General features: G+C 48.4%; 1 protein-coding gene across 1 annotated transcript in view; it reads right to left on the bottom strand.

Annotated features, from left to right (window-relative positions):
* The window catches only part of LOC147633987 (uncharacterized), a 127,879-nt gene that overhangs the window by 26,331 nt on the left and 78,113 nt on the right, over window positions 1-23,435 (bottom strand). Inside the window, exons 3-6 of the mRNA XM_086805069.1 lie at window positions 16,550-16,685; window positions 16,318-16,426; window positions 15,208-15,995; window positions 14,957-15,091 (exon numbers count right to left, since the gene is read on the bottom strand). Of these exons, the coding sequence (XP_086661195.1) occupies window positions 14,957-15,091; window positions 15,208-15,995; window positions 16,318-16,426; window positions 16,550-16,685 (1,168 nt within the window). The remainder of the gene's footprint in view (window positions 1-14,956; window positions 15,092-15,207; window positions 15,996-16,317; window positions 16,427-16,549; window positions 16,686-23,435) is intronic.

Genomic DNA, 23,435 nt, shown 5'->3' on the forward strand with positions numbered 1-23,435 from the left:
GCAAAGGCCCCGATTAACTGGTGGTTGATTTATGGTTATCAATCATTCCAACTCCAACAAGTGGCATTGCGCGTCCTCTCTCAAGTGAGTGACAATAACTCCCTAAATGGAAAACGATGTGTGATAATAAATAGGTTTTGATTACTTTAAAACTTTTATTACTTGTAGGATTGTTCAGCTGGTGCGTGTGAGCGTAATTGGAGTGCCTACTCTCTTATTCATACAAAGATCCGCAATAAACTCAAGACCAGCCAGTTGGAACGCTTGGTTTATTGCCGAGCCAATCTTCGATTGGTTCAAAATCTTAAGAAACTTGAGCATCCTATGTAGGTGACTGATTGTGTCATAGAGTCTAGACATTAGTATATACAAGTAACAATATTATGATGCATGCAGCTGCCAGCATGCTGCGCATGCCATGGTCACAGACAATTCGCATTGAACATGTTTATTGTTGTTGACAGGTTGATCCTCTATCTCTGGAGCACGTTGCTACTGCAGAAGAGGCGCAGACCGCATTGAGAAACAAGCAGGATGAGATAATTCGCATGTTGCACGGAGAGCTGGAGAGTATAGACCGCAGGGTGACTCGGGCTTCTTCCAGGGCGTATGACATTGAGCCCAGTGGTGATGCGCATGTTGTGCAGTCGAGCGGGCGAGGTAGACGAGGCGCTAGGCGCGGGACTCATCGAGGACGAGGACGACGCACATCTACCACATCACATGCGGAGACATCGACAGTAGCTACAGAGGAGATGCTAGATGATCATGAGAGAGTACCCTATGTAGAGCCTGAGTATGATTCTGATGGGAATGTCCTTACCGATGGAGACGTCCCATCTGATTCAGCTTCATCATCAGGTGTTGATGATGATGAGTAGCCTTTGCAGGACCTAGGTTGACCAGGGCACTTTTTACTCTCTTTAGGAGAGGTTTTTTCCCCCGTGTCCTTTGTATCGGTTTCTTTACTTGTAGCGCTTTGCGCATGCTCAGAGTTTCCGTAATCATGATTTTACCTTATGTTCATTTGTATCCTTCTTGAATCTCTACTCTTTCAATGTTCAATGTTTAAAGTTTAAACCATTCAAAGTTTATGTTTCATGAATGACATTCAATGATATGTACTAGTGGATCTAATTTATATATATATTATATTGACGTACTTTATGTACTTTTGCTCGAAGACCGTACTGTACCGCGTACCGTACTTGTACCGTACCGTACGTATGGACCTACCTTGCGGAGGGGCAAATCATCATCAAAGAGCGGTGTCCCAACGAGAGACACGGGGCTTGTGGGACCATACACTGGAACTGCAATGGGACACTATGGTCGGACATTGGGGGACTTGGGGAAGTTTTTACAGAGGGATATTATCTTCTTCACAGAGACCCACCAGAGGCCGGAGAGAGGGATACCACGCATTTCACGCAACGAGTGGACATCGGCCTACTGAAAGGAGACATGCACATGTGGTGGGGTACACAGGTTTGGCAAAGCGGCGGTACTATTCATGACACATCTACAGCCCATGATCACCATATTCCGCAGGGACACAAAAGGCATGGTTTATGTGGGTGAGGTTACAGGTCACACTGGAGAGATGTATACACATTGCAATATGTTACTTCCCACCTAGGAAGTCCTCATATGCTATTCTAGAGGAGGAAGAGAAGTTATATCCCCTCGATGCAGACATCATTGAGTTCTCATGCTTGGGCAAAGTTTTCCTTTTAGGGGACTTCAACGCCAGGACTCAGAGCAAGCGCATATGACCAGGAGGAGCCGACCATGCAAGAGATAGACTCGGAGGAGATGGTATTCAGCGAGCATCACAGGACAGAGGGGACGTTACAGCATCAGGGAGAGAGTTCCCCGTGCTGTGGACCACACATGGCTTAGCCATCTTCAACAGGATGTCCCAGTGGCCTTAGTCACATTCATACATACCTTCACCATTCCCACCCGCCCTCTTGGAGCTGACCATGCTTCTCTCTCCTTCGGCCTTAGCTTTTCCCGACCATCCTCACCACCACCACCCCCCATCTCCCACTACACCCAAATTCACTTCCACCATGATGGGGACTTGACTTACTCTTCGACCATCTCTACTGAAATCTAACATATGTAGACCCCAATCTCCCACTAGCCAACCTCGCATCTCAGCTCACCAGAATCTTACACAGCTCTGTCATAGCCGCATTTTCATTACCAACCTATCTACCGCAAAACCCCCCACCGACACCATGCCCCAGAACGACTGGTAAGATGAGGAATGCCGCACAACATGTGAGTGTCTCCTACGCGAGGTTGCAAGTTGCAACTGGCCAAATCCAAGAACAGTTGGTATGATGAAGGAATGCCGCACAACACGTGAGCGTCTCCTATGCAAGGTTGCAACTAGCCAAATCCGAAAGCGAGATGCTCAAAGGATTAACTAATACACAACCAGATGTAAGAAAGGAGCACATGTTAAGGGCCAATACAAGAACTTATACCAATCTCTCAAAGGTGAGAACTATATTGAGGGCTAAAAAAAAATCCGGGAGAAACGCACACCCACACCCATCACATCTCCATCCATATGGCCACATATGTACGATCCCTGTACGAAGTACCAGATCAGCCCCCCATCCCACCACCATCACATCTCCATCCATATGGCACACATATGCACGATCCCTGTACAAAGTACCAGATCAGCCCCCCATCCCACCACCATCGCATCCATGTCCCATCACATCCACCTTCTTCACACCCGCCATGGTAGCCCAAGCCATCCGGAGACTCAAAAACGGTAGATCACAGGACCACAAGGGCCTCTTGGCAGAGCACATCTCCCATGTGGGGGAGACTCTGGCACCCTTCCTGGCCCATATGTTCAACTTGGCTCTTTCGGAAGGCTTCCCACCCACCTAGACAGCCCATATCATCACACTTATCCATAAAGCTAGAGATCCCATGGATCCCAACAATTACAAGACTATTATGATTGGCCACACACTGGCCAAACTTTTTGGGTCACTACTTGAGATCATAGTCACAAGAAACAGATGTTTCAGTCCCTAGAAACATGTTTCTCCGTTTCAGGATCCCATCCGTTTCCATGGCCATTTCTCGTTTCCCATGTGATATTGTCACAGGAAGAAACAGCTATTTCCATCCCTAAAATGCTGTTTCCCTGTTTCCATTCCTCAAACGTTTCCATTCCTGTTTCTTGTTCCTGGTGACTATGCTTGAGATTGAGCTCAACACACTAGTAGATAGACATGGGCACAAAGTTCCAAGGCAGGAAGGCTTCTGCAGATCATTCTCTACTTTGGATCACATCTTCACTCTCCGAGTCATCATAGAAGAAGCCCGAGCACGACACCAACAGGTTTATTGTTGCTTTGTGGATTTCCACAAAGCATTTGATACGGTGCCTCGAGCTAGACTACTGCACAGACTCCAAGATTTGGGGATACCATCAAACATGATTTGGGAACCATGGCGTATATGAGTCGGTCATAGGGCGGGTGAGATGCCCAGGAGGATTATCAGAGGAGATCTCCAGTTCCATTGGAGTGAAGCAAGGATGCCCACTGTCTCCCACTCTCTTTGGCCTCTACATCGACAAGATTTCGGCCTTCATTGACAGAGGAGGGGGAGGAGGCGTATCACTAGCAGGCATCCTTGTTTCTATACTACTTTAAGCTAATGACATTGTGCTTATTGCAGATTCTCCAGAGGCTCTCCAGAGGCATCTTGACACATTACAGGACGTTTGTGCACAATGGGATCTCACAATAGACCTTGGGAGAACCATAGTTATGGTCTTCAACGCATCCCCACTTTTCACATCTCGACTGCCCTAGTGGAGATTGCACACTCATATGTGTACTTTAGAGTCATTTTTACAGGTCCAGTCTTCTCTCGATGAGCCATGCTGCAAAGGCTAGACTGATGCGAGGGTATGCTTCTCTTGCTCTCATGGAGAGTGCTTCCAGGCCCATTTCTAGGAGCCAAGAACCAAGATGTGGCTATTTGACACCTTGGTAACTCGGGCATTGATGTATGGAGCACCCTTTTGGGCACCTGATCTTACAATGGCCAAATGGCCGTAGATAGAGAGGCCTCAGGTCATGATGCTCTCCCATATGATATGCAGCAAACCATAGGTCCCACATAATCTTGGCAGAGTAGAGGCACTCTTCCAGATAGTCACATACATTCCCCCTGGAGATTCATGAGGCTCGCCCTACAGTCCTCCTAGTAGTTAGCAGCTAGCAGCAGATGGGCACAAGTCATGATATAGCTGAGTATACTGTAGGCATATGCTCAATTGTAGTAGTGATACGTGTGAATAGGGCTTAACCAAGGGCACTTTTCCCATGTGGTTTCTCCCATTCGATATCAAGTGTGAAAGGACACTCAATCCATTCAGCTTTTGTACTTGGATATTATATGGATGTGACTCACATGCAAGAGTTGACTTGCATTTGTGATCTACCACACACCATCTTGCTCTCTTTGTCTTTCTGCAACTAACCCTAATTTGCAAGAAACCCTAATTGTGTGTGTGTGTGTGTGTGTGTGTGTGTGTGTGTGTGTGTGTGAGTCCAACAATTGGTATCAGAGCCTGTTGTTCTGGCAACGGTGCACGCCCGTTTCGCCCGACTGTTGCGCTGCTCTTCCTTGTGCCACCTATTGTCCATCGCTGCAACATTCCGTCTCGCACCTACTGTTCTATAAGCCCCCACGACGTTCAGTCCGGCGAAGCTTTGCGCCTCCCACCCAACCGCCTCTTTCAGCCTCCCTTTCAGGCGGTGCTACTGCCCAAGAAACCGCCGCTACCCGGCCCAGCAGCGGCCCTCTCTCCACGTCAGGCGCGCAGGTGGGCGGAGCTCAGCCGCAATTGTGCCTTACGTGGCACTAGACAGAATTTTGAAGATTTCTTTGGTCCTTCCGTCTAGCACTTACACTGTCCGTCGACCACTCCGTCACCGATTCCAACCGTCAGCAGTTTGCCGCTTCCGTCCAGCTCCCTTGCTGGCGTCGCCGTCTCAAGCTCCCCGTCTGCCATCTGTCGTCGTCTGCAACCCGCCAAGGTTGCCGTCCATCCCTGTCTGCAACTCGTCGCCCGTCCCTATCTCCAACTCACCATTTTCGCCTGCAACTCTCCCCGTCGCCGCATGCAACTCCCCCTCTGCTAGCTACAGGACGTCATGCCACATGAACAAACACCAACAGGATGGTCTTCAATGGAATCCTCGAAGCCGAGTTGAGGATGAAGGAACGGAACCCTCCCATGAACTGAATCTCGAAGCCGAGAGGTGAGGGATGGAGACCCAAAATGTGTGTCTAAAACCAAGTGTGAATGATTGATTGCTCCATCATAGATACATAAACGGGAAAACAAACTAGAAGTGTAGACGGCATAAAAAGGAAACCCCTTTGGATATAGCATAAACACAAGCAAAAAAACATAAAAGCGCCCCAAATACAAACAAAAATCCCTCATTGGACATAAGAACCCCACAGAAAACAAAAAACAACCTAAATTTTACGAAAACCCTAATGGCTGGAAGACCCCAATTAATGAATTATAGTTCAAGAGCTTCAATTGACTGACTCAGTGTTCACATGATGCCCAAAATCTGATCATAAAACCCCACAGGATGAGAAACGCCCCAAAATTCTGTTAAATGACTTTAATTCTCCAAAATTCCCAACATTAGATGCCCAATTAACACTCAATGGCATAACAAAAGCCCCAATTTGTCATAAATGGCCCCAATTATGAAAAGCCCCAAATTTGATCAGAAATGTCTGATTATGCAAACAATGGCAAAAGCCCTAAAATTGATCACCTAATTGGCTTTCAATTTTTGCAGAAATGAGAAAAGCCCCAAAATGTTTGACTACATGGCTTTGATTCTCACAAATGCCTTTGACAAAATGCCCAATTGACAAAGAATGTCACACAGAATGCCCTAATTTCAGAAAACCCCAAACATAACAAAAAGCCCCAAAATTTTGCTCGCAGAAAATTCCCAGAATAAGAAAAACCCCAAATTTGTGTAATGATTGGCTTTGACTCTTACCCAATAGATGGTATTTGATGAACCTTCAATTTGCAAGATCCCCGAGATTAGCTCTCTCTGTAAGACTGGAGTTTGAAACTCTGATTGTGTTTCGCTCTCTGCAGGTTCTCTGAAGATCACTGACAGAAGAATCCTCTTTACCAGAAGCTCCTCAGGATGTATGTTGACACACTATTCTCAATAGGTCTTCTTTGCAATTTGCAGGCATCTTTGTTAGCCACTTGGGGGAGTTTTCATAATGCTGTTGGTGAGGGCTTCTGCACACAGGAGAGAAGAGAGCAGAGAGCAGAGAGCACCCATAGGAGAGGAGAGAGCAGAGAGCACCCATAGGAGAGAAGAGAGCACGGGACACACAAGAGAGAGCCCAAGTGTGCAGCCACAGGGAGAGGTCAGGAGCCTCAGAGGTAGCATGGGAAGCAGAGGGCAGGAGGCGACGATGATGTCTCGGCTGTTCGGTGAACGGACGGCACAGCACGGGAGCACGCCACGGGAAGAGGTTGGGGGCCTGAACAACCGAACGAACGGGAGCACGCCACGCAGAGGTGAAGGCGACAGTGTTACAGAGCTCGGAGGCACAGTAGAAGTCAACGCACAGAGGGCTGTAGTATGACGTGCACCTGAGACTAAACGTGCGCCTGGGACTAACGCTCTGGCAGAGATGTGATGCTCTCTGATAGGGACGTAGACATGATGTGACAGCAAACAGAGATGGCGCATGGTAGGGCTCTGATCGAAAGGCACTCTACGAGGGTGCACACAGGAGGGCCTCCTAGCTCTGATATCACTGTTGGATTAGGGTTAGGGAGAGAGTAGATTAGGGTTTGCAGGGATTAGATAGGGGCAACACGCAAGAGATTAGACATAAGCAAGATTATAAAAACATTAACCCTAAGCTAAAACACGAGACACCTTGAGGGCTACATCTTGCTCAATCTTATTGTATATTTACATAGGAGTGGCTATTATATAACCCAAAGTACAAGATAAGATAAGGATGCCCAGTCATGGAGTGGCTATTATATAGCCCAAAGTAGGATGCCCAGTCATATTGGGTGACATCCTTGCTTACATAATCCATACAAGGGGTGTTTTACATGCCCGTACTCACACACTTCTTTACATTGAGTTTTCCCAACAGGTATGAGTGCTAAATGCCCATCAAAAGGTGTCGTTGGCATGGAGCACGCGAAGAAGCACACGAGCGTGGCCTATAGAGAGCATGGGTGGAGCAACAAGATAGCACATGCAGACACTATTAGAACCTTAAATTAAATAAAAACAGCGACCTCCTCTACTAATGACTAGATAGCAGGAGCCAATGGGAAAGCGACATTTGGTCAGCACAGGGGAACTCACCATCGGAGAGGTTGAGCGCTTTCTCTTATACAATTTGTTGTTCTCACTTGCACAGCTGCAACTCTAAGGTGGTTGATGGAGAGCCATGTTGTGCATGTGTCGTGAGAGAGAGAGAGAGAGAGAGAGAGAGAGAGAGAGAGAGAGAGAAAGATATATTAACGTCTACGAGAGGCCAAAGTCGGCCTGTGAGACAAAAAATCATACAACTGTGTTCTTCCGGTCATCGGAAGAAAAGAAAAAGAAAGAAAAGGAAAAGAAAGAAAAGAAAAAGTGTGCATGTGTCTGGATACAACTGTGAATCATCATGGATCGGTGGAGCCCATATACAAACAATATAAAGGGGGGTGGGGATGTGGATGGAGTGCTAAGGCAAGATGCATCTCTATATGCTGAAGGGGTAGTACAAGCATGCTATGTAGATCTATGTCTAACTCCATCCAGTGCCATAAGAGAGAGAGAGAATACTAAACACAAAGAGAGACATGTGTTGCACAACTCAAGGATATTGATTGATGTGATACCAACCTTCACCAAATACAATGCTTTTATAGCTTTAGGGTTATACCAACCCCAAAGACTTATCTTCAATGCACACTTATCCGCATATAAGAGGTGGTTATATCAAGCTTACCAAATACGATGCTTTTATAGCTTTAGGGTTATACCAACCCCTAAGACTTATCTTCAATGCACACTTATCCGCATATAAGAGGTGGTTCACACACACATTTACATACGAACTTTTTTTTGGGTAAAAGCTATGTTTTATTGCTTCACTGTAGTGCTCCCACTCCGGCATGGAGCCCGGACCCCGGTTTTAGATGGATTCCTCCAGGCACAGCAGTGCGGTATTTGGGATGCCAGATTGGCCTCGATTTGTCACCTGAGCAGCAGATTGCCCCGCTTCTTCTGAGCATTCGGAAGAAGCTATTGTATTGGAGTACAGCTCGACTATCCTTGGCTGGGAGGGTGGTGGTGGCAAATCAGGTGCTGTTAGCGACCATGTGGTACATTACGTCTTGCTGGATTTTCTCGAGCTCTTGCATCAGCCAGGTACAGAGGCTGATCAGGAACTTTCTGTGGTCTGGGCGGGACGGTCAGCCAGCTCGGGCAAAGGTTGCATGGGCAGTTATTACACTTCCGCTGGCTCAGGGCGGTTTGGGCATTATAGATCCAGTCGATCAGAGCAGAGCCTTATTGGGGAAGCTTATTGTTCGGGGGTTGCTTCCAGGCGCTGAGCCGTGGAAAGAGCTCCTCTTGCAGCGACTGCAGGCTCGGGCGCCCCCTGCAGGGGGTACTTGGGCACCAGAGATTCGCTGGATCTTCATAGAGATGAGGAGGACAGGCCTCAGTAGAGGATGGGAGGACAGATTTGCCTTGAGTATCCTGAGAGCTTGAGAGCTGCTGAGACCGGGGCTCTCTCAGCGGCCTCCTTCTTGTGTTGAGGAGCGGGCCAGGCAGCCGCTCATCTGGAGCCCAACGGTTCGCACGGAGCAGGATCATATGATGGGTTCTCGGCCTCGTCTAGCCTGGGGACCTTTAGCGGCAGGCCCAGCTCATAGTTTTGGAGACTGGCAGGCTTTCTGCAGTCTACCAGAGGAGATCCAGGTGGAGAGGCTGAGTCACTTCAGAGGGGGGTTGATTATGAGGGATGATATACAGGAGGCTCTCACAGAGGAGTGGTTCACGCCTCTCGAGCCAGTGGCCCCACGGTGGATGGGAGCCTTTACACAGTTGGAGATCCTGATTGCTGTCAGAGCTAGCACTGAGGATGGCAGATGCCTCTACTATGAGATTCAGGATGAGGGTAGACTCCAGAGAGTGGAGGTGGAGTCGCCTTTGGTTGCAGAGTGCACCTTTCAGAGGATTCGGGTAGTGGCAGCCGCTTCTCGGAAGTGGCATATTGACCCCGACCCTGCTGATGTGCTCCCGGATTGGCGCATATGGGCATATGCAGCGCGCCCCTTGGCCCGGCTACAGTGGGACCCCGGGGAGTACGAGTGGCATGATCCTTATGCATCCCTTGAGGCCACAGAGATCACCTTTTTCCAGTATACTGTTCGGCTGGGACGGCATATTTTGACGGCGAGGAGGACGGTTTCTCCAGCGGCAGCGGGGCATTCGCGATTGCAGGGACTCTCACAGGAGTTCCTGGAGGACTTCTGGGCTCGGCTCTGGGCTAGTCGGCAGGCCCGCAGGATCTCGGCTTTTCAGTGGCTGGTCGCCCCCACAGGGGCTCAGCAGTTGGCACCTGGCTTGTTTACAGCGGTCTTCCGGCGGCCTGCGTTCGCTGCGGCCACCCTATGGAGACACAGAGACATTGCCTTTGGGACTGCCCTCAGGCACAGCAGATTTGGCTGCGGATGCTGCGTATTCTGGCCCCCCTCTCTCCAGAGGGTATGTTTACGTGAGGCGCCGCTGCTTGGTCGACTTCGTCAGGGCCTGCTATGGGCTATGAGATGGAGCAGGGCAGTCAGGCCATCAGATTTATTAGGGGCCAGCCTCGCCTGGTTCCGGCACCGGATTTCTCGTCCGCCATCTGGACACAGGAGAGGGATTCACGATGGGAGCTCCTCAGCAGCCTCACCATCTGGTTCACCTGGAGGGCCCGGTGTTTCACAGCCTTTGAGGGGAGACTGGAGCCACCAGCAGAGACTGTACGGGGGATTTGGCAGGAGTTGATCCACACCCTACGAGGACAGTATGATCGCATCCGGGGCGACTCGGACGAGGCGATCTTGCGGCGCCAGGCTTTTCACACCACCTGGCGCAGCGGCCCCTTCTACACCTTACACACGGGATCCCCCCGTTGGCATTACAGGCCACCTGTTTGGCTATTCCCCCCCCCCTATTGTATGATTTAGCCTTTCAGTCCTTAGTACTGATGCTTGTATTTTGCAGCACCTAGGGAGAGTCTCCCGGGCTGCCCTGCTGGATTCACTGCTCTTTTTCTCTTATGAGCAGGAGAGATCTTTTGTAGCCCTACGGGTGTTTTTTTATAACTAATGAAAGGATCTTTTCTCGGAAAAAAAAAAAAGAAGCCCTCAAAAGTGAGGAAAACTTCTTGAAGAACACACACAAGTTAAAAATAGTGAAAAAACAAAGCCAACTGGCCATCATCAATCTGATGGAGATAGATGTTGTCAAACAAAGACTGACGAAAGTACTGATAGCATGCAATCCTTACGGAATGAAAAACCAACTGATTTCTTGCATGCCATATTGTCCACAAAGCCCAATATCTAGTCCAAATTAGAAAGGGTCGTGCATGATCCAATCTAGCAGGACACCTGCCAAAAAGCCAAAAAAATCTAGAGAAGGAACACCCTCGGAATTTGAGTTTAAGAGTGTAAAATTTGCTGAAGGAAACTTTTGGTCTCTAGACAAGACCAAAGAAGATGCATTGTTGTTTCCTTTATGCAACAACAAGAAGGGCATTTCGCAATAGCTGTGTGTCTTTCTTCAAGAAATTCTCCAGCTATGAGAACTCCTAACAAGCATCGCCATAAAAATAAACTAGATTTGAGTGGCAATTTACTATCCCAGATTTTGTTCAGGTTTTGTTTCCACCAACAAGCTGTCTCAGTGAGGAGCCAAATCTTATTACTCGATCGACAAACCAAGGCGTAGGAATAATCAACTTGTAGATCAAAGCAACCGAAACCTCAGAGAAAGAGAAACTAGGATAAGGTCTAGGATCTGCCCTATAGAAAATCGAATCCTGTCCTTTCACCATTTAGAAGAATCATAAGAGGAGTAAAAGACTGCAATTGTTCTTGTAACATGCGCCATAAAGGTCTGAAGTGCATACCCAGCTGCCAACGACTTTGAGCTCTAGGAAAGGATAGAACATTTCCTTCAGCACCAACATCTTCGCAAACCCGAATGCCTTTTGTAGAAAGAAAGTAAGCTTGCCACTACTCTCAATTGAAGCTAAAGCACCCCCCCCCTTCCTCCTAGCCGCCTGCGACCCCCCCCCCGCCTCCCTCTTCGCCTCCGTTGCAGCCCCCTGCTCCTACCCTGCACTCCTACGGCCGTTTGCAGCTCCCCTCTCAATCTCGCTGCCCTTCTGCGCCGCCCCGTTTTTCTCCCCTTTGCGCATCCCCCTGCACCCCTGCCTCCAGCGCCCTTTTTTCTCTCTTTGTAATCCCCCCCCCCCTCCTCCTCACTCTGCGGGAGCCCTCCAAAGCCTCACCGCTTTCCCCATCTTTCTCTGGTTCGTCGTCCCTTCCGTCTTCTTCCCACAACGTCTTCAACTCTTGGGCATTGATCATTCAGCAAGTTTCGGCCTCTTCTGGTCTTCACCCTCAAGGGGACTCCATAGCAGCCGCTCCGTCATCCCTAACCGAAGCCACGGTAACTTGCTTATCTTTCTCAGAAGCGGACCTTCAACTTCTCACTATGACTATTGCATCCCTAGAGGCCTCCACTCCGGGATGCAAGATTGTCGGTAGCTGCCTTGCGCGGACAACTCAGAGATCTCTATAGGGTAGCCTCCTTGGTGGACTTGCAAAGATCACAGACATTCATCCTCTAGGGCGTGGCTACTATCAAGTTGAACTCCCCTCATCAGTGGCGTCAGATCAAGTCACGCAATTGAGCCCCGTTGCATTGCATACGGCCCAAGCCTTCTTTGCACGGTGGCAGCACGGCTTTGACCCCACATCCGACCCTCTGGCTGGCGTTTGAAGCTTTCCTATGACAGTGGCCTCAATGCTTTTAGAGGCGAGGCGTCCTCCAGGAGAGCTTCACAGAGCTACACTTGGGGAACCCATCGACATTCTTTTCCTCCACAAGCACCACCTTTCCGAGGGGCATATCCGTCGCTACGGGAAGATTTTACCAGCCAGGAGCCACACTTTTTGGTCTCCCTCTTTCGGCCCCTCAAGAACGCAAGGAGGAGTTTGTATTTCTGTCAATGAGCAACTCTTGCTGGCAGTGACAGGCTCAGGTGTCAGAGTCTCTGGGCGAGCACAGTGGGTTACCATGGGCTTCCTCAATGTTTATGCCCCAAACACCACAGCAAGTAGAGCCATCTTCTAGAGCATAGTGACTTTTGGTGCACGGGTGGAGACTTTAACATGATTGATGCAGCAAACGATAGAATCAGAGGAGGCATGGCTACAATCTCAGGCGCATAGTTCTCTGCGTGGAAGGGATTGATCCTGGCACTCAAGGGATAGGACCCTTGGCATCTCCAAGAGTTTGGGCGCAGCCTCGAGAGTCTGTGCTTCTCGCGGTCTGATAGAAGGAGCACCAGCCCCAACCTCTCCCAACTTGACAAGTTTTATGTGGATGAGTGGGCTTGCGGCCGTGGGGGCATGATCAGCATCTTGGCGGGCGCCACTTTTTCTCATCACGCTCCGATTATTCTGTCCTTAGAGGACCCTTGGATGCAGGACACGCACTCAAGCACTAGGATTCCGGACAGCCTCATACAAGACCCCGAGATCTGCAACAAGATCGAGCAGATATGGGCGGGACTGGATTTTATTTCAGGCTCTGCCGCGTGCACCTTGGATGTGGGCCTAGGTGAGATCAGCGGATTTTTGCAAGAGGCAACCCAAAGTAGATTGCAGGGATTTCGTCAACAAGACAGGAGCCTGAGGAGGGGTCTTGCTTTTCTCTAGCGGCTTCAAGAGAATTCCCCGACAGCCCGTGGATTGAGAGTCAGCTTGCTGCCGCCCGTACCAAAATCAGATCCATCGAGGAGAGGAGGGTGGAGTACAAGTAGCATGTCAGAGCTTCCTTTTGGACATAGGCCGGTGATAGAGTCACGGAAGACTTCTTTGAGATAGCAAGCCCCCACAGGTGGAGAGATGGTATTCGCAAGTTGCGGGGCCAGAATGGAGCCATTGTTTCTAACCCCCCCCCCCCCCATGTGAGAGCCATCACCACTGATTTTTTCCGATCTCTCCTCACGGGTGCCCCATTATCCCCTCATGTGATGGACGCGTGCGAGGCAACACACGAGAGAGGTGGTTCCCCCTGCTCTTCGGTCCTTCTTATTGACTCCCTTCACTGCAGAGGAGCTGGTGGAGGCATTGACGGCTCTCCCTAGGGGAAAATGCTTGGGAGCGGATGGGCTTCGAGTTTCTTTCTTTCTTCGTGATCCTACTAATCGGGAGGAGACTCTTGCCGCAAGATTCAGATGCCAGAGATTGATGGCACCCCAGTAGCAACAGTACATTGGCGATCACAAGGCCTCTCCCAACGCTTTCTCTCAGATTTTTGGAAGAGACTCTCGCATAGTTTTTGGCCTCGAAAGATCACCCTCTTTCTTTGGTTAATGGCACACAGGAGCTTGGCGGTTGGGACGTGGTTGGCCATTGGTGGTCAACTAGCAGCTTGCCTGAGGTGCGGCCACCCTCAGGAGTCTTAGCGACACTATCTTTGGGATTGCCTGAAGGCTTAGCAGGTTTGGCAGCAGATTCTCCGCATCTTCCTCACGATGGACAGGACCTCGACTTATATCATTACATGGGGCACTGTCGCTTGAGCCATAGAGGCTGAGGTTGTCAAGGCTTATGAGGAGGATGGTGGGGGGCTAGCCCTTCGAGTCTCTCACCTCCGCATTTCTGTAGTACCAGTCACAACCCCATCTACTGACCACTGGAGACCAGGCTCGTGTCAGAGAGGGGAGATTTGCAATGGCATTGCAACCTTGCACATATAGAGAGCTAGATGAAGCAAAGCCATCGAGGGTACACTCCGCCCGCGGAGTCCATCACAAGCATTTGGCTCAACATCATCCATACCCTCCACGGTCAGTGGGAGAAGTTGCAGGGTGGTTCTAACGGCATGCGAAAGCAGCAAGCTTTCTAGAGGCTCTCGCGGCTTGGCTCTTTTCACCGATAGAGGTGGTGATCCCACCACCTGTGTGGTTGTGAAAGATTCCATCCCACAGGATTTCCCAAATTTCTGACATGTTATGTAGGCGATATGATTTGCCCAAGCCATAGAATGTAGTGCCAATGAGCTTTGCTAAGAGGCAACAGTTTTGATTTTTTTAAATTGATAAAAGACATGTTGCCATCCCAAACATATGCAAGGCATTCATGAGACATTGCAGATCCGATTGCGTATTCTTAGGAAAGAAGAAAGAGTCATCACCATATGCCAGAGCAACACACATACACACTAACACACATACAAAATCACCTCTCTCTCTCTCTCTCTCTCTCTCTCTCTCTCTCTCTCTCTCGTAACAAGGTCTAGCATCCACCATTGATAATTACATCACACTTTTACTTCATTTCCATCCAAATACAATGTATTGAAGTCTACAAAAGCATTGAACTTCTTGCTGCTACTGGTGGACAGGTCCTCAAAATAGCTTTGTGCCAAAGCTCAGCTTGAAAGGCTTACCATCTGAGGTATTTTTAACCACATGCATGACTTGCTTAAAAACTTCAAGTACTGGTCATGTTGAAGAAGCTCATTGAATTATCACCTTGTTAAAATGCAAGGATCAAAAACAATTGACTATGACCATTGGTATGAAATATATTTACCTGCCTACTGATTTTTTCTTCTAACTCAATGCTTCTTTTTCTCTCCTCTGCAAGTGCATGAACAGCAGCCTGGCCATTCTCTTCTGCAGCTTCAACAGCTTTGCGGAGCTCCTCAATGCGCTTCTTAATGTTTGGCTGTAAAATGCAAACCAAATTCTTAGCATGTCTGTGAGATGAGACACTGTACCCCGTTCACAACCAAAAAATCTACACATCAGGCAAGTCTCCAGTAGGAAGGCATAGATGTACACCTCATCTTCTCCTTGCATAGCCCTGGTCTCTTCACTCTTTGGAAAGCTAGAGTCATAATCAAGCTTTTTGGAAGGCCTCGCTAGTGTGTTCCTTCGACTTGTAGTTAGCGGGTTTCCCGAGACAGACACTTGCAAAGAACTGTTCTCAAATGGATCGCTGCCCTCTCTCTCAGACCTGGTAGGCTCCCGTCTGCTTGAAGATAAAGATTCTGGCCTATTGTCTTCACTCATGGCGGAAGATGATTCGAAAACTCCTGCAGGTCTGCCCGATGATTCAAGCAGCTTGCCTCTTTTCATAGATTCAACTGTTGATTTGGTGTTGGTAGCTTTCTGAGGAGACATAGCCGATGCATAAATGGCTTTCTTTCCAAGTCCATATGGTGTAGGAGAGGTAGCCATGGTATGCTGCACCCTTTGTCTCACTTTGAGTTCAGGCAAAGGATCTCGAATCATCTTTTTGTCTTTGACACGTGCAGAATCTACTTGGCCAACAGTTTCAATGTCTGCGATATTGGCTGGTTTTTGGCTAGCTGGCTGTAAAATCTTATCCACAGCAGTGGCTCCATTTGAACCCGAATTAAGCTTTGAAAGCTTGTCCATTTGAGATGGGAGTTTGGGATTCTCTTGTTCACTAGGCCGAATGATCCGCCGTTTCACAGAGTTGCCTCTCAGTGATTCCTTTGCAGAAGACTTTGATATGATAAGTCCAAAGAGTATCCCAGCCACCAAGAGAGCTATCCCCGACAGCAGCCTCCATTCGCCTTCAGGTATTCCCCCTGTGATAGCATCTAATGGTATTTCATATAGCTAAGTCAGCTTATCTGTTGTAAAACAAAACGCTGAGCTTGACACTCTAAAGACAATATAATTCACAATCTAGTTTTTTAGCGAAGACTGAGCTTGTTTACATGTTTTAGCTTTTAACATAGGCAGGTAGCTCTTAGACAAACACAATTGCCCATCTAAATGCAATGCAAAGCTGAAAGCACTGTTCCTCTGACAGGCAGGCTCAGATCTCTAAACAGCTTAATTTTTACATTCATTGATGAATACATTACAGCTATGGTTGTATGCCTTAGCTTTTCGGCTCTCAGAGAGGTTGTCAAGTACCTGCAAACTTCATTGGGCTACATAACTGCCATGCTTGCATGAGTATGTCTGATTTAACAATAGTATCAGCTTTTAAAGCTTCTGTTGGTTTGCCGGCCTTCTCATCAACCTGTCCCATCACAGTAACGCAAGAGGGATTTAGCATATGACGTCGGCTGACAAGAGAGACGCAAAAGTTATGAGATCTGAGATTATTCGTTCAGAAGACAAATAGAGGATTCAAGACACTGACCACCCTATGTAAGATTTCTCCAGATATGGTATGCCATAATGCTTGTTTGGAGAGAGCACCCCATATACCGGTTTGGCTTACTCCATGTGCTTCTTGGAATTCCGTTAGTGCTTGCTTTGTCTCTGTTCCAAAGTACCTAGAACCACGCTTGTATCAAAACCCTAGTTACCCCTACACAGCCACAAATCACTTGAATCTCCTAAAATTTGAGACATTTTGGATGCCACTAATGAAGTAGGGGAATGCTGAATACAAGTACAGTATTATATGTATTGTATGGATTAGAGTTAAGTATGATATTGCATGTAAAGATGATTCCACCTGAGTAAGGTGGCATTTATGGGTAAGTTCCACAAAACTAAATATGTCCTAGTCAGTGGTATCACACTAGTTGTTGACCTCTGCATATCAACTGCTAGAAAATGCATGAAACCTAACATGGGCTGATTCTATGCTGCCATGAATCATGTTAAGTGGAGGTTAGACAGCCTATAACTTCCTAAAACATCCAATCACCCAAAAGCATTTCCAAGGAAAATTCTCATCTCTGGGTCATCATCTAAGGTTATCTTTACACATCTCTCATCTGCCTTTGAGACTTGAGTTGAGGAGAAGTGAGGACCACACCTCCTCTAAACAGACAACAATTGTGAATGCTGAATAAAGGCCTGTTGTTATAAGACATGCATATCTGGCAAAACGGGTCCTGTGCAGAGCCCCATTGCATTGTGCAATGCTCATGCGTATTTCGCTCGATGGCACCATGGTTTCTCACCTGACTCAGATCTGCTGGTGACCACGTCAGAAGAGAAGATTTGTGTGCATGTAGGCTTTCCGGATTCCTCAGTTTGGCTTTTTTATCCCGTTTGTGCGACGGTTTTTGTGCTTGTGTGTGTATGGACATAAACACACATGAACGTGTGTGTGGCATGATGTGCACACGAAACTATTAGGGCTGATTGCGGGCATCCTGTTTAGGGTTTCTACGGGCCATACAATACTGGTAGCCCCGTTTCAAGGCTGTAAAACACTTCAAACACCCAACCAACATGCCACTGACAGTACAGTGGGTGCTAGGGACCTGTCTGTACAGTCCGTACGGATGATGATATGGCAGCTGTACGGATTTATACAGCACCGGAGGTGCACGGGTCCGTAGGCGTAGATGCATGGGAGAGAAGCAAGCCAAAAAGCAGTATGTGGGTTTTTTTGTAAAAAATAGGGATAAAACTAGCACCTAGAAGAAAAGCTCAAGTGAGATATTTTGGTCATTTTGAGAAGAAAAGCATGACTTGTGTTTTTCTTTAACACTAAGATTGAGAAAAAAAAAGCACAAATTAAAATTTTGCTTTATTTACACTTAAGATTTTTTTTTAAAGTGAAAAAGCTTCCTGTGAGTCCTCCTTAAATAGAGGCCCAACCCTTCTCTTTTTTCACATAGAGGCTTGTGGAGCTTGTGAAGAACGTGTAGAGTCTTCCGGGAGATCTTGGACCAGCTCATTACACTCTAGGCTTGCAACCGTTGACGTTCTTGTTAGCAGTCATCTCCTGTCTGTACACTATGGCAAGGCCTTTGTTGTGGGTGTGCCCGCCCATTTTTGGTGTCTTCCCATTTTTCCTCACTCTCCGTATTTTTTCCCATTTTTTCTGGAGTTGTGTGTGGGCTGTCGGCTGCCCCCAGGTGTCTGGCCGACTGAGTATGTGCTGCCCGTGTGATCTGGTGCTGCCCGACTGTACCCAGCTACTGGCCGATTACAGATTTGCTGGCCGACTGAGTTTTTCTACAGGTCATGGGCACCAGGGCAGCAGTCGGCTGATTCTGAGCTGGCCGACCAGCAGCCAGGGGCCATATAAAATGGCCCCTTGCCCTCACCAGAGTCACATGGGGACGGGGGACGGGGACGGGGGACGGGGACGGGGACGGGGACGGGGACGGGGACGGGGAAGTGCCGTCCCGGGGACGGGGTCCGGAACGGCAAAAAAAAACCTCTTTTTTAAAAGCAATTTAGGAGTTGTATGCATGACATACATATAGAGACACACTTTGAACAAAATTTTACACCGAATAGACAAAAAAACAAGAGTCATTTTGAGCAAAATGTGCTAATAAAACATCGATGGCACACTCATTATGTGATTGATAGTCTGATAGATACAAAGAGATAAGTACATGCCTCATGGGCAGTGAGGGTTACAAAAAAGAGTGGGTACAAAATAGAGATACTAGATAGATCATAGATGATAGAATCATAGATCACAATAGATCATGCAATTCCATGCCCTTGAACCACCGCCCACTCCACGACTAATGTAGTGGACCTCATCCCACCATGACCATGTGTGCACCGCCGGCCTCCTTCGTGAAGAGCTCGCAACGGAAGATGTGGCGGCGGCGCCTTCACCTTGAGATGCCATGAATGATGATAGTGTGAGAGAGAGGGAAGAAGGGTGCAATAGAGAGTTGCAAGTTGCCGCTTGACTCTTAAGGCTTGCAAGTCTCAAGAGGGATGGATCATGGAACTTGGAGAGAGAGAGAGAGAGAGAGAGAGAGATGGCTTGGAAGTTGGCACAATGTAGATAGTATAGAGAGAGAGAGAGGGCTAACTTGCCACTTGGGCCTTGAGGCTTGGACAATGGAACTTGGAACTTTGGAAGCTTGAGGCTTGAGCAATGAGGCTTGAAGCTTCAAACTTGAGTGTGGAGAAAAGTCCTAAAGTGTGCATTCTTTCATAGCTGGAAATTTGCCCGTTTCTGGCCGTTTCTGGCCATTTTCTGACCATTTATGACCCCTGTCTGCGTCCCCTGTCTGCGTCCCCTTCCCGTCCCGCGTTTCGGGAACGCGTCCCCGGGACGTCTGTATGCGTCCCCATTCTGCACGGCGTCCCCTGCGCGTCCCCCCCCGTCCCCGGTCGTCCCCGTCCCCGCGACCCGCGTCCCGCGTCCCTAAGGGCCGTCCCCGCGTCCCCGTGTGACTCTGGCCCTCACACCTCCTCATTGTATATTTCCAGGTTATTGGTGTATATAGCAGAGTTACACTAGCTTCTCTCTCTCTTTCATCTGTGTATTGCTGTCTACAGCAGTTGTCTTCATTTCCGTTGTGCATTTTGACATGGTATCAGAGCCCCAGGTGGCTTGAAGCTTGGAGACAATGGGACGTCGAGGGTTTGCTGATTGAGGTGCTGATTGGAGACTGTTTTGGGCTGTACGGGACTTGGAGATCAGGTAGAAGGCGGCCATCCCCGTTGGACAGCCACCTTGCATTCTATTTGCAGCCTCCTCTTCTTCTTCTTTCCCACCCACCCTCCCTTCACAAGACCTTGTGAACCCTTGAGATGGCAGATTTGCTTGAGATGGCTGAGAAGCACGTGAAGATCCCAACACTCCCCACGTTCCCGGTGGACTGCCAGTTGGACGGGAACAACGGCATATGGAAGGTAATGATGGAATCTATTATGGAGTCCTATGACTTGGCTGATTTCATTGTTGTTGGGGTTCCATGGCCGGATTTGGAAGAAGGGGAGTTACCCTCTCTTCAGAAGGAAAGGGAGGCACAGGCACAGTTATGGGATCGTGTTAATGCCCGAGTCCGTTCCTTCATCTTCCAAAATTGCACACCATAGGTGATCAATCACATAAAGCATATGACGCTGGCCAGAGGGATTTGGCAGCATTTGGCTTTTCTCTACAACAAGGTATCACCCATGAAGAGAATCTCCTTGGAAGTTCAAATGCAAGTGATGAATCCTGCAATGTCGTCGACGATGCGGGAGCACATCAACAAGCTACAGGCTCTTCAACAGGAAGTTCTCCAGGCAAGGAAAGAGATATCGACAGAGGATATGGCCATAACGTTGTTGTCACACTTGCCCTCTCAGTACTCAACATTTTACTCTTCTTTGATCACCAATGGCAGGCTCAGCACCATCACATGGGAGGAGCTTGTGCCCATGGTCTTTTGGACCAAGAAGAGCGATTCACGAACCTTCCACAGGGCGGAGGTTCTAAGGCCTTGACTCGCCAACGGTCGAAAGGCTATAACAACAACAACAAGGGCAAAGAAAAGTCTTCATCAGAGAAGTCTTCTGAGAAGAAGCTTGATTCAGACCGAGAGAAACTGAAGGCCGAGAGGACTTGTAATGATTGTGGTGTTGATTCTTCAGCTTCAGTTGCAAAGACTCCAACCTTCGTGCACTTGGAGATGTTGGACACCGATGCTTCATCTTCTTCGAGCGAGGAGGCAGATGGCTTCACCACAAAGGATACTCGGGAATGGATTCTTGATAGTGGTGCTTCCAGGCACATGACTCCTTCCCGTGACTTCTGTTAGGATCTGAAACGACAGTCAGGTCGCATTTTCATTGGCGACAATTCCACCATACCGATTCACAGTGAGGGCCGGATGGAGATCATTCCCGATGGCAAAGGGGAGAAGCATTCCTCTCGTGTTCTTTATGTCCCTGCACTTGGTTTTAAATTGTTGTCAGTGCATGAGGTGTGCAAGACTGACTTCTCGGTGGAGTTTGAGGAGCATTCTGTTGCTCTACAGGACTGCAAGACTGGCCAAGTTGTTTGGGAAGGCGGCGTGGAGAATGGTACATACAAACTCTCTACACTCTCCTCTTTGACAAGTTCCCAGATTGGTGATTTGTGGCACTTTCAGTTTGGCCACTTATATGTGGATGCGCTGCGGCGAGCTTTCCGGGACCAGATGGTGGTTGGCTTGCCAGATGTTGGCAACAGGCAAGGATGTTGTAGCACATGGAAAGCTTCCAGGCGGGGCTTCGAAACCTTTGGAGTTGGTACACAGAGACTTGTGTGTACCTCTGCAGACAGTATCCTTGGGAGGTTCTTTGTACTTTATGCTGCTTGTTGATGATTATAGCAAATTCACATCGGTTTATTTCCTTTCACAAAAAGACCAAGCTTTTGCTCAATTCAAGGAGTGGCATGTGATGGTGGAGAAAGAGTCTGGCTTGCAGATAAAGACTCTTAGGGCTGACAAAGGAGGAGAATTTTCTTCCAATGCATTCGTGTTGTTTTGTGCGGAACATGGCATCAAGCGGGAGCTGGCCAATACACATTCGCCATCAGAGAATGGAGTAGTTGAGCGTAAGAACAGGACTGTGGTGGAGATGGTGAGGACGATGCTGGAGCATCATGATCTTCCTCGTCCACTTTGGGGAGAGGCTGTGGCTATGGCTGTCCATATCCTCAACCGTTTTCCGATGACTTCAATACCGAACATGACTCCCTTTGAGGCATATTTTGGCAGGAAACCTGATGTCTCCCATTTCCGTGTGTTTGGGAGCGATGCATTCACATTCCAAAGAGGCAGAGGGGGAAGCACGACTCAAGTCCCAAAAGCTTGTCTTTGTGGGATATAACTCTTTCCAAGGCATACAGGTTGTATGATCTAGAGAGGAACGAGGTTGTCGTCAACAGGGATGTGGTTTTTAATGAGCATGTTCCGGTTTCCACTATTGATGAGCCGCCACTTCTTGGAGACCCAGATGATTCTGATGATGATTCCCAGTCGATTGTTCCAGCTGGACAGCCTCAGTCAGTTGAGGAGGTTGAGCCCGCAGCTGGAGATGAGCCCCGCAGCACCAGGAGGCTCCGCGTTCTGTTCGAGTACCCAGGTGGTTGGTAGACACCCTTTGGGAGTCAGGTGTTACGGAGCTTCCCTCCGAATGGACCACAGAGGACGGACCTCGAAGATCGCAAAGAGTTCGTGATAAAAGTCATTCAGCAGAGCTTTTACACGTAAACTATGCTTTGATGTTTCGTATCATGTGGGACAAAAAGCCCACTTCCGTCAAGGAAGCCCTTGCACGGAAGCCCTTGCACAGGATACTTGGAGGAAAGCCATGCAGGCAGAACTAGATGCCATTGAGAAGAATAACACTTGGGAGTTGGTTCCGAGGCCGTCAAAATGGTCTGTCATTGGTGTCAGGTGGGTCTTTAAGACCAAGTATACGTCAGATGGGTCAGTGGACAAACACAAAGCCAGACTTGTGGCTAAGGGTTATGCTCAGTGGCATGGCATCAACTATGAGGATACCTTTGCACCAACAGCGAGGATGACCACGATTTAGACCGTTCTAGCCCTTGCTTCTTCTCAGCGGTGGCCCGTATTTCAAATGGATGTTAAATCTGCGTTCCTTAATGGTGACCTGCAAGAGGAGGTGTATGTTGAGCAGCCTTTAGGCTTTGAGGTTCCAGGATCAAAAGGGATGGTTTACAGGTTGCAGAAGGCCTTGTATGGTCTTAAGCAGGCTCCAAGGGCTTGGAATTAGAAGATTGATTCCTTCTTTCTACGGACTGGATTTCAGAGATCGGTTTCAGATCCCAACCTATATCTCTTTCGGGAACGCGGTATGGTCACGTTGATCATCCTTTATGTGGATGACCTCATTCTCACTGGCGGTCATATGGAGCACATTGCAGTGATGAAGGCTGCCTTGTCAAAGGAGTTTGAGATGACCGATTTAGGCTTACTTCACTTCTTTTTGGGATTGGAGATCTTGCAGACCCAGAGGGGGTTCTTTGTCTCTCAGCAACAGTATGTCCATGAATTGCTTGAGGCCTTTGGGATGGACAACTGCAAGCCTATCACGTTACCGATGGACCCAAACACGAAGCTTACAGTGTGAGCTGGTTGATGCCTCTCTATACCGGAAGCTGGTTGGTTCATTGATCTGGTTGCTAAACACCAGATTGGACTTGAGCCGTTGAAATCTCATTGGGACGCAGGATTGCGGATCTTGCGGTATCTGCAAGGTACAAAGGATCTTGGACTCTTCTACACCAGTGGAGGTGAAACGAAGGAATGAGTTCGACTCCAAGGTCGGAGTGACTCAGATTGGGGAGGAGATCCAGACACGAG

The sequence above is a fragment of the Cibotium barometz genome, chromosome 11, assembly GCF_041138505.1.
Source record: "Cibotium barometz isolate CiBa-2024 chromosome 11, ASM4113850v1, whole genome shotgun sequence".
Taxonomy (NCBI): domain Eukaryota; kingdom Viridiplantae; phylum Streptophyta; class Polypodiopsida; order Cyatheales; family Cibotiaceae; genus Cibotium; species Cibotium barometz.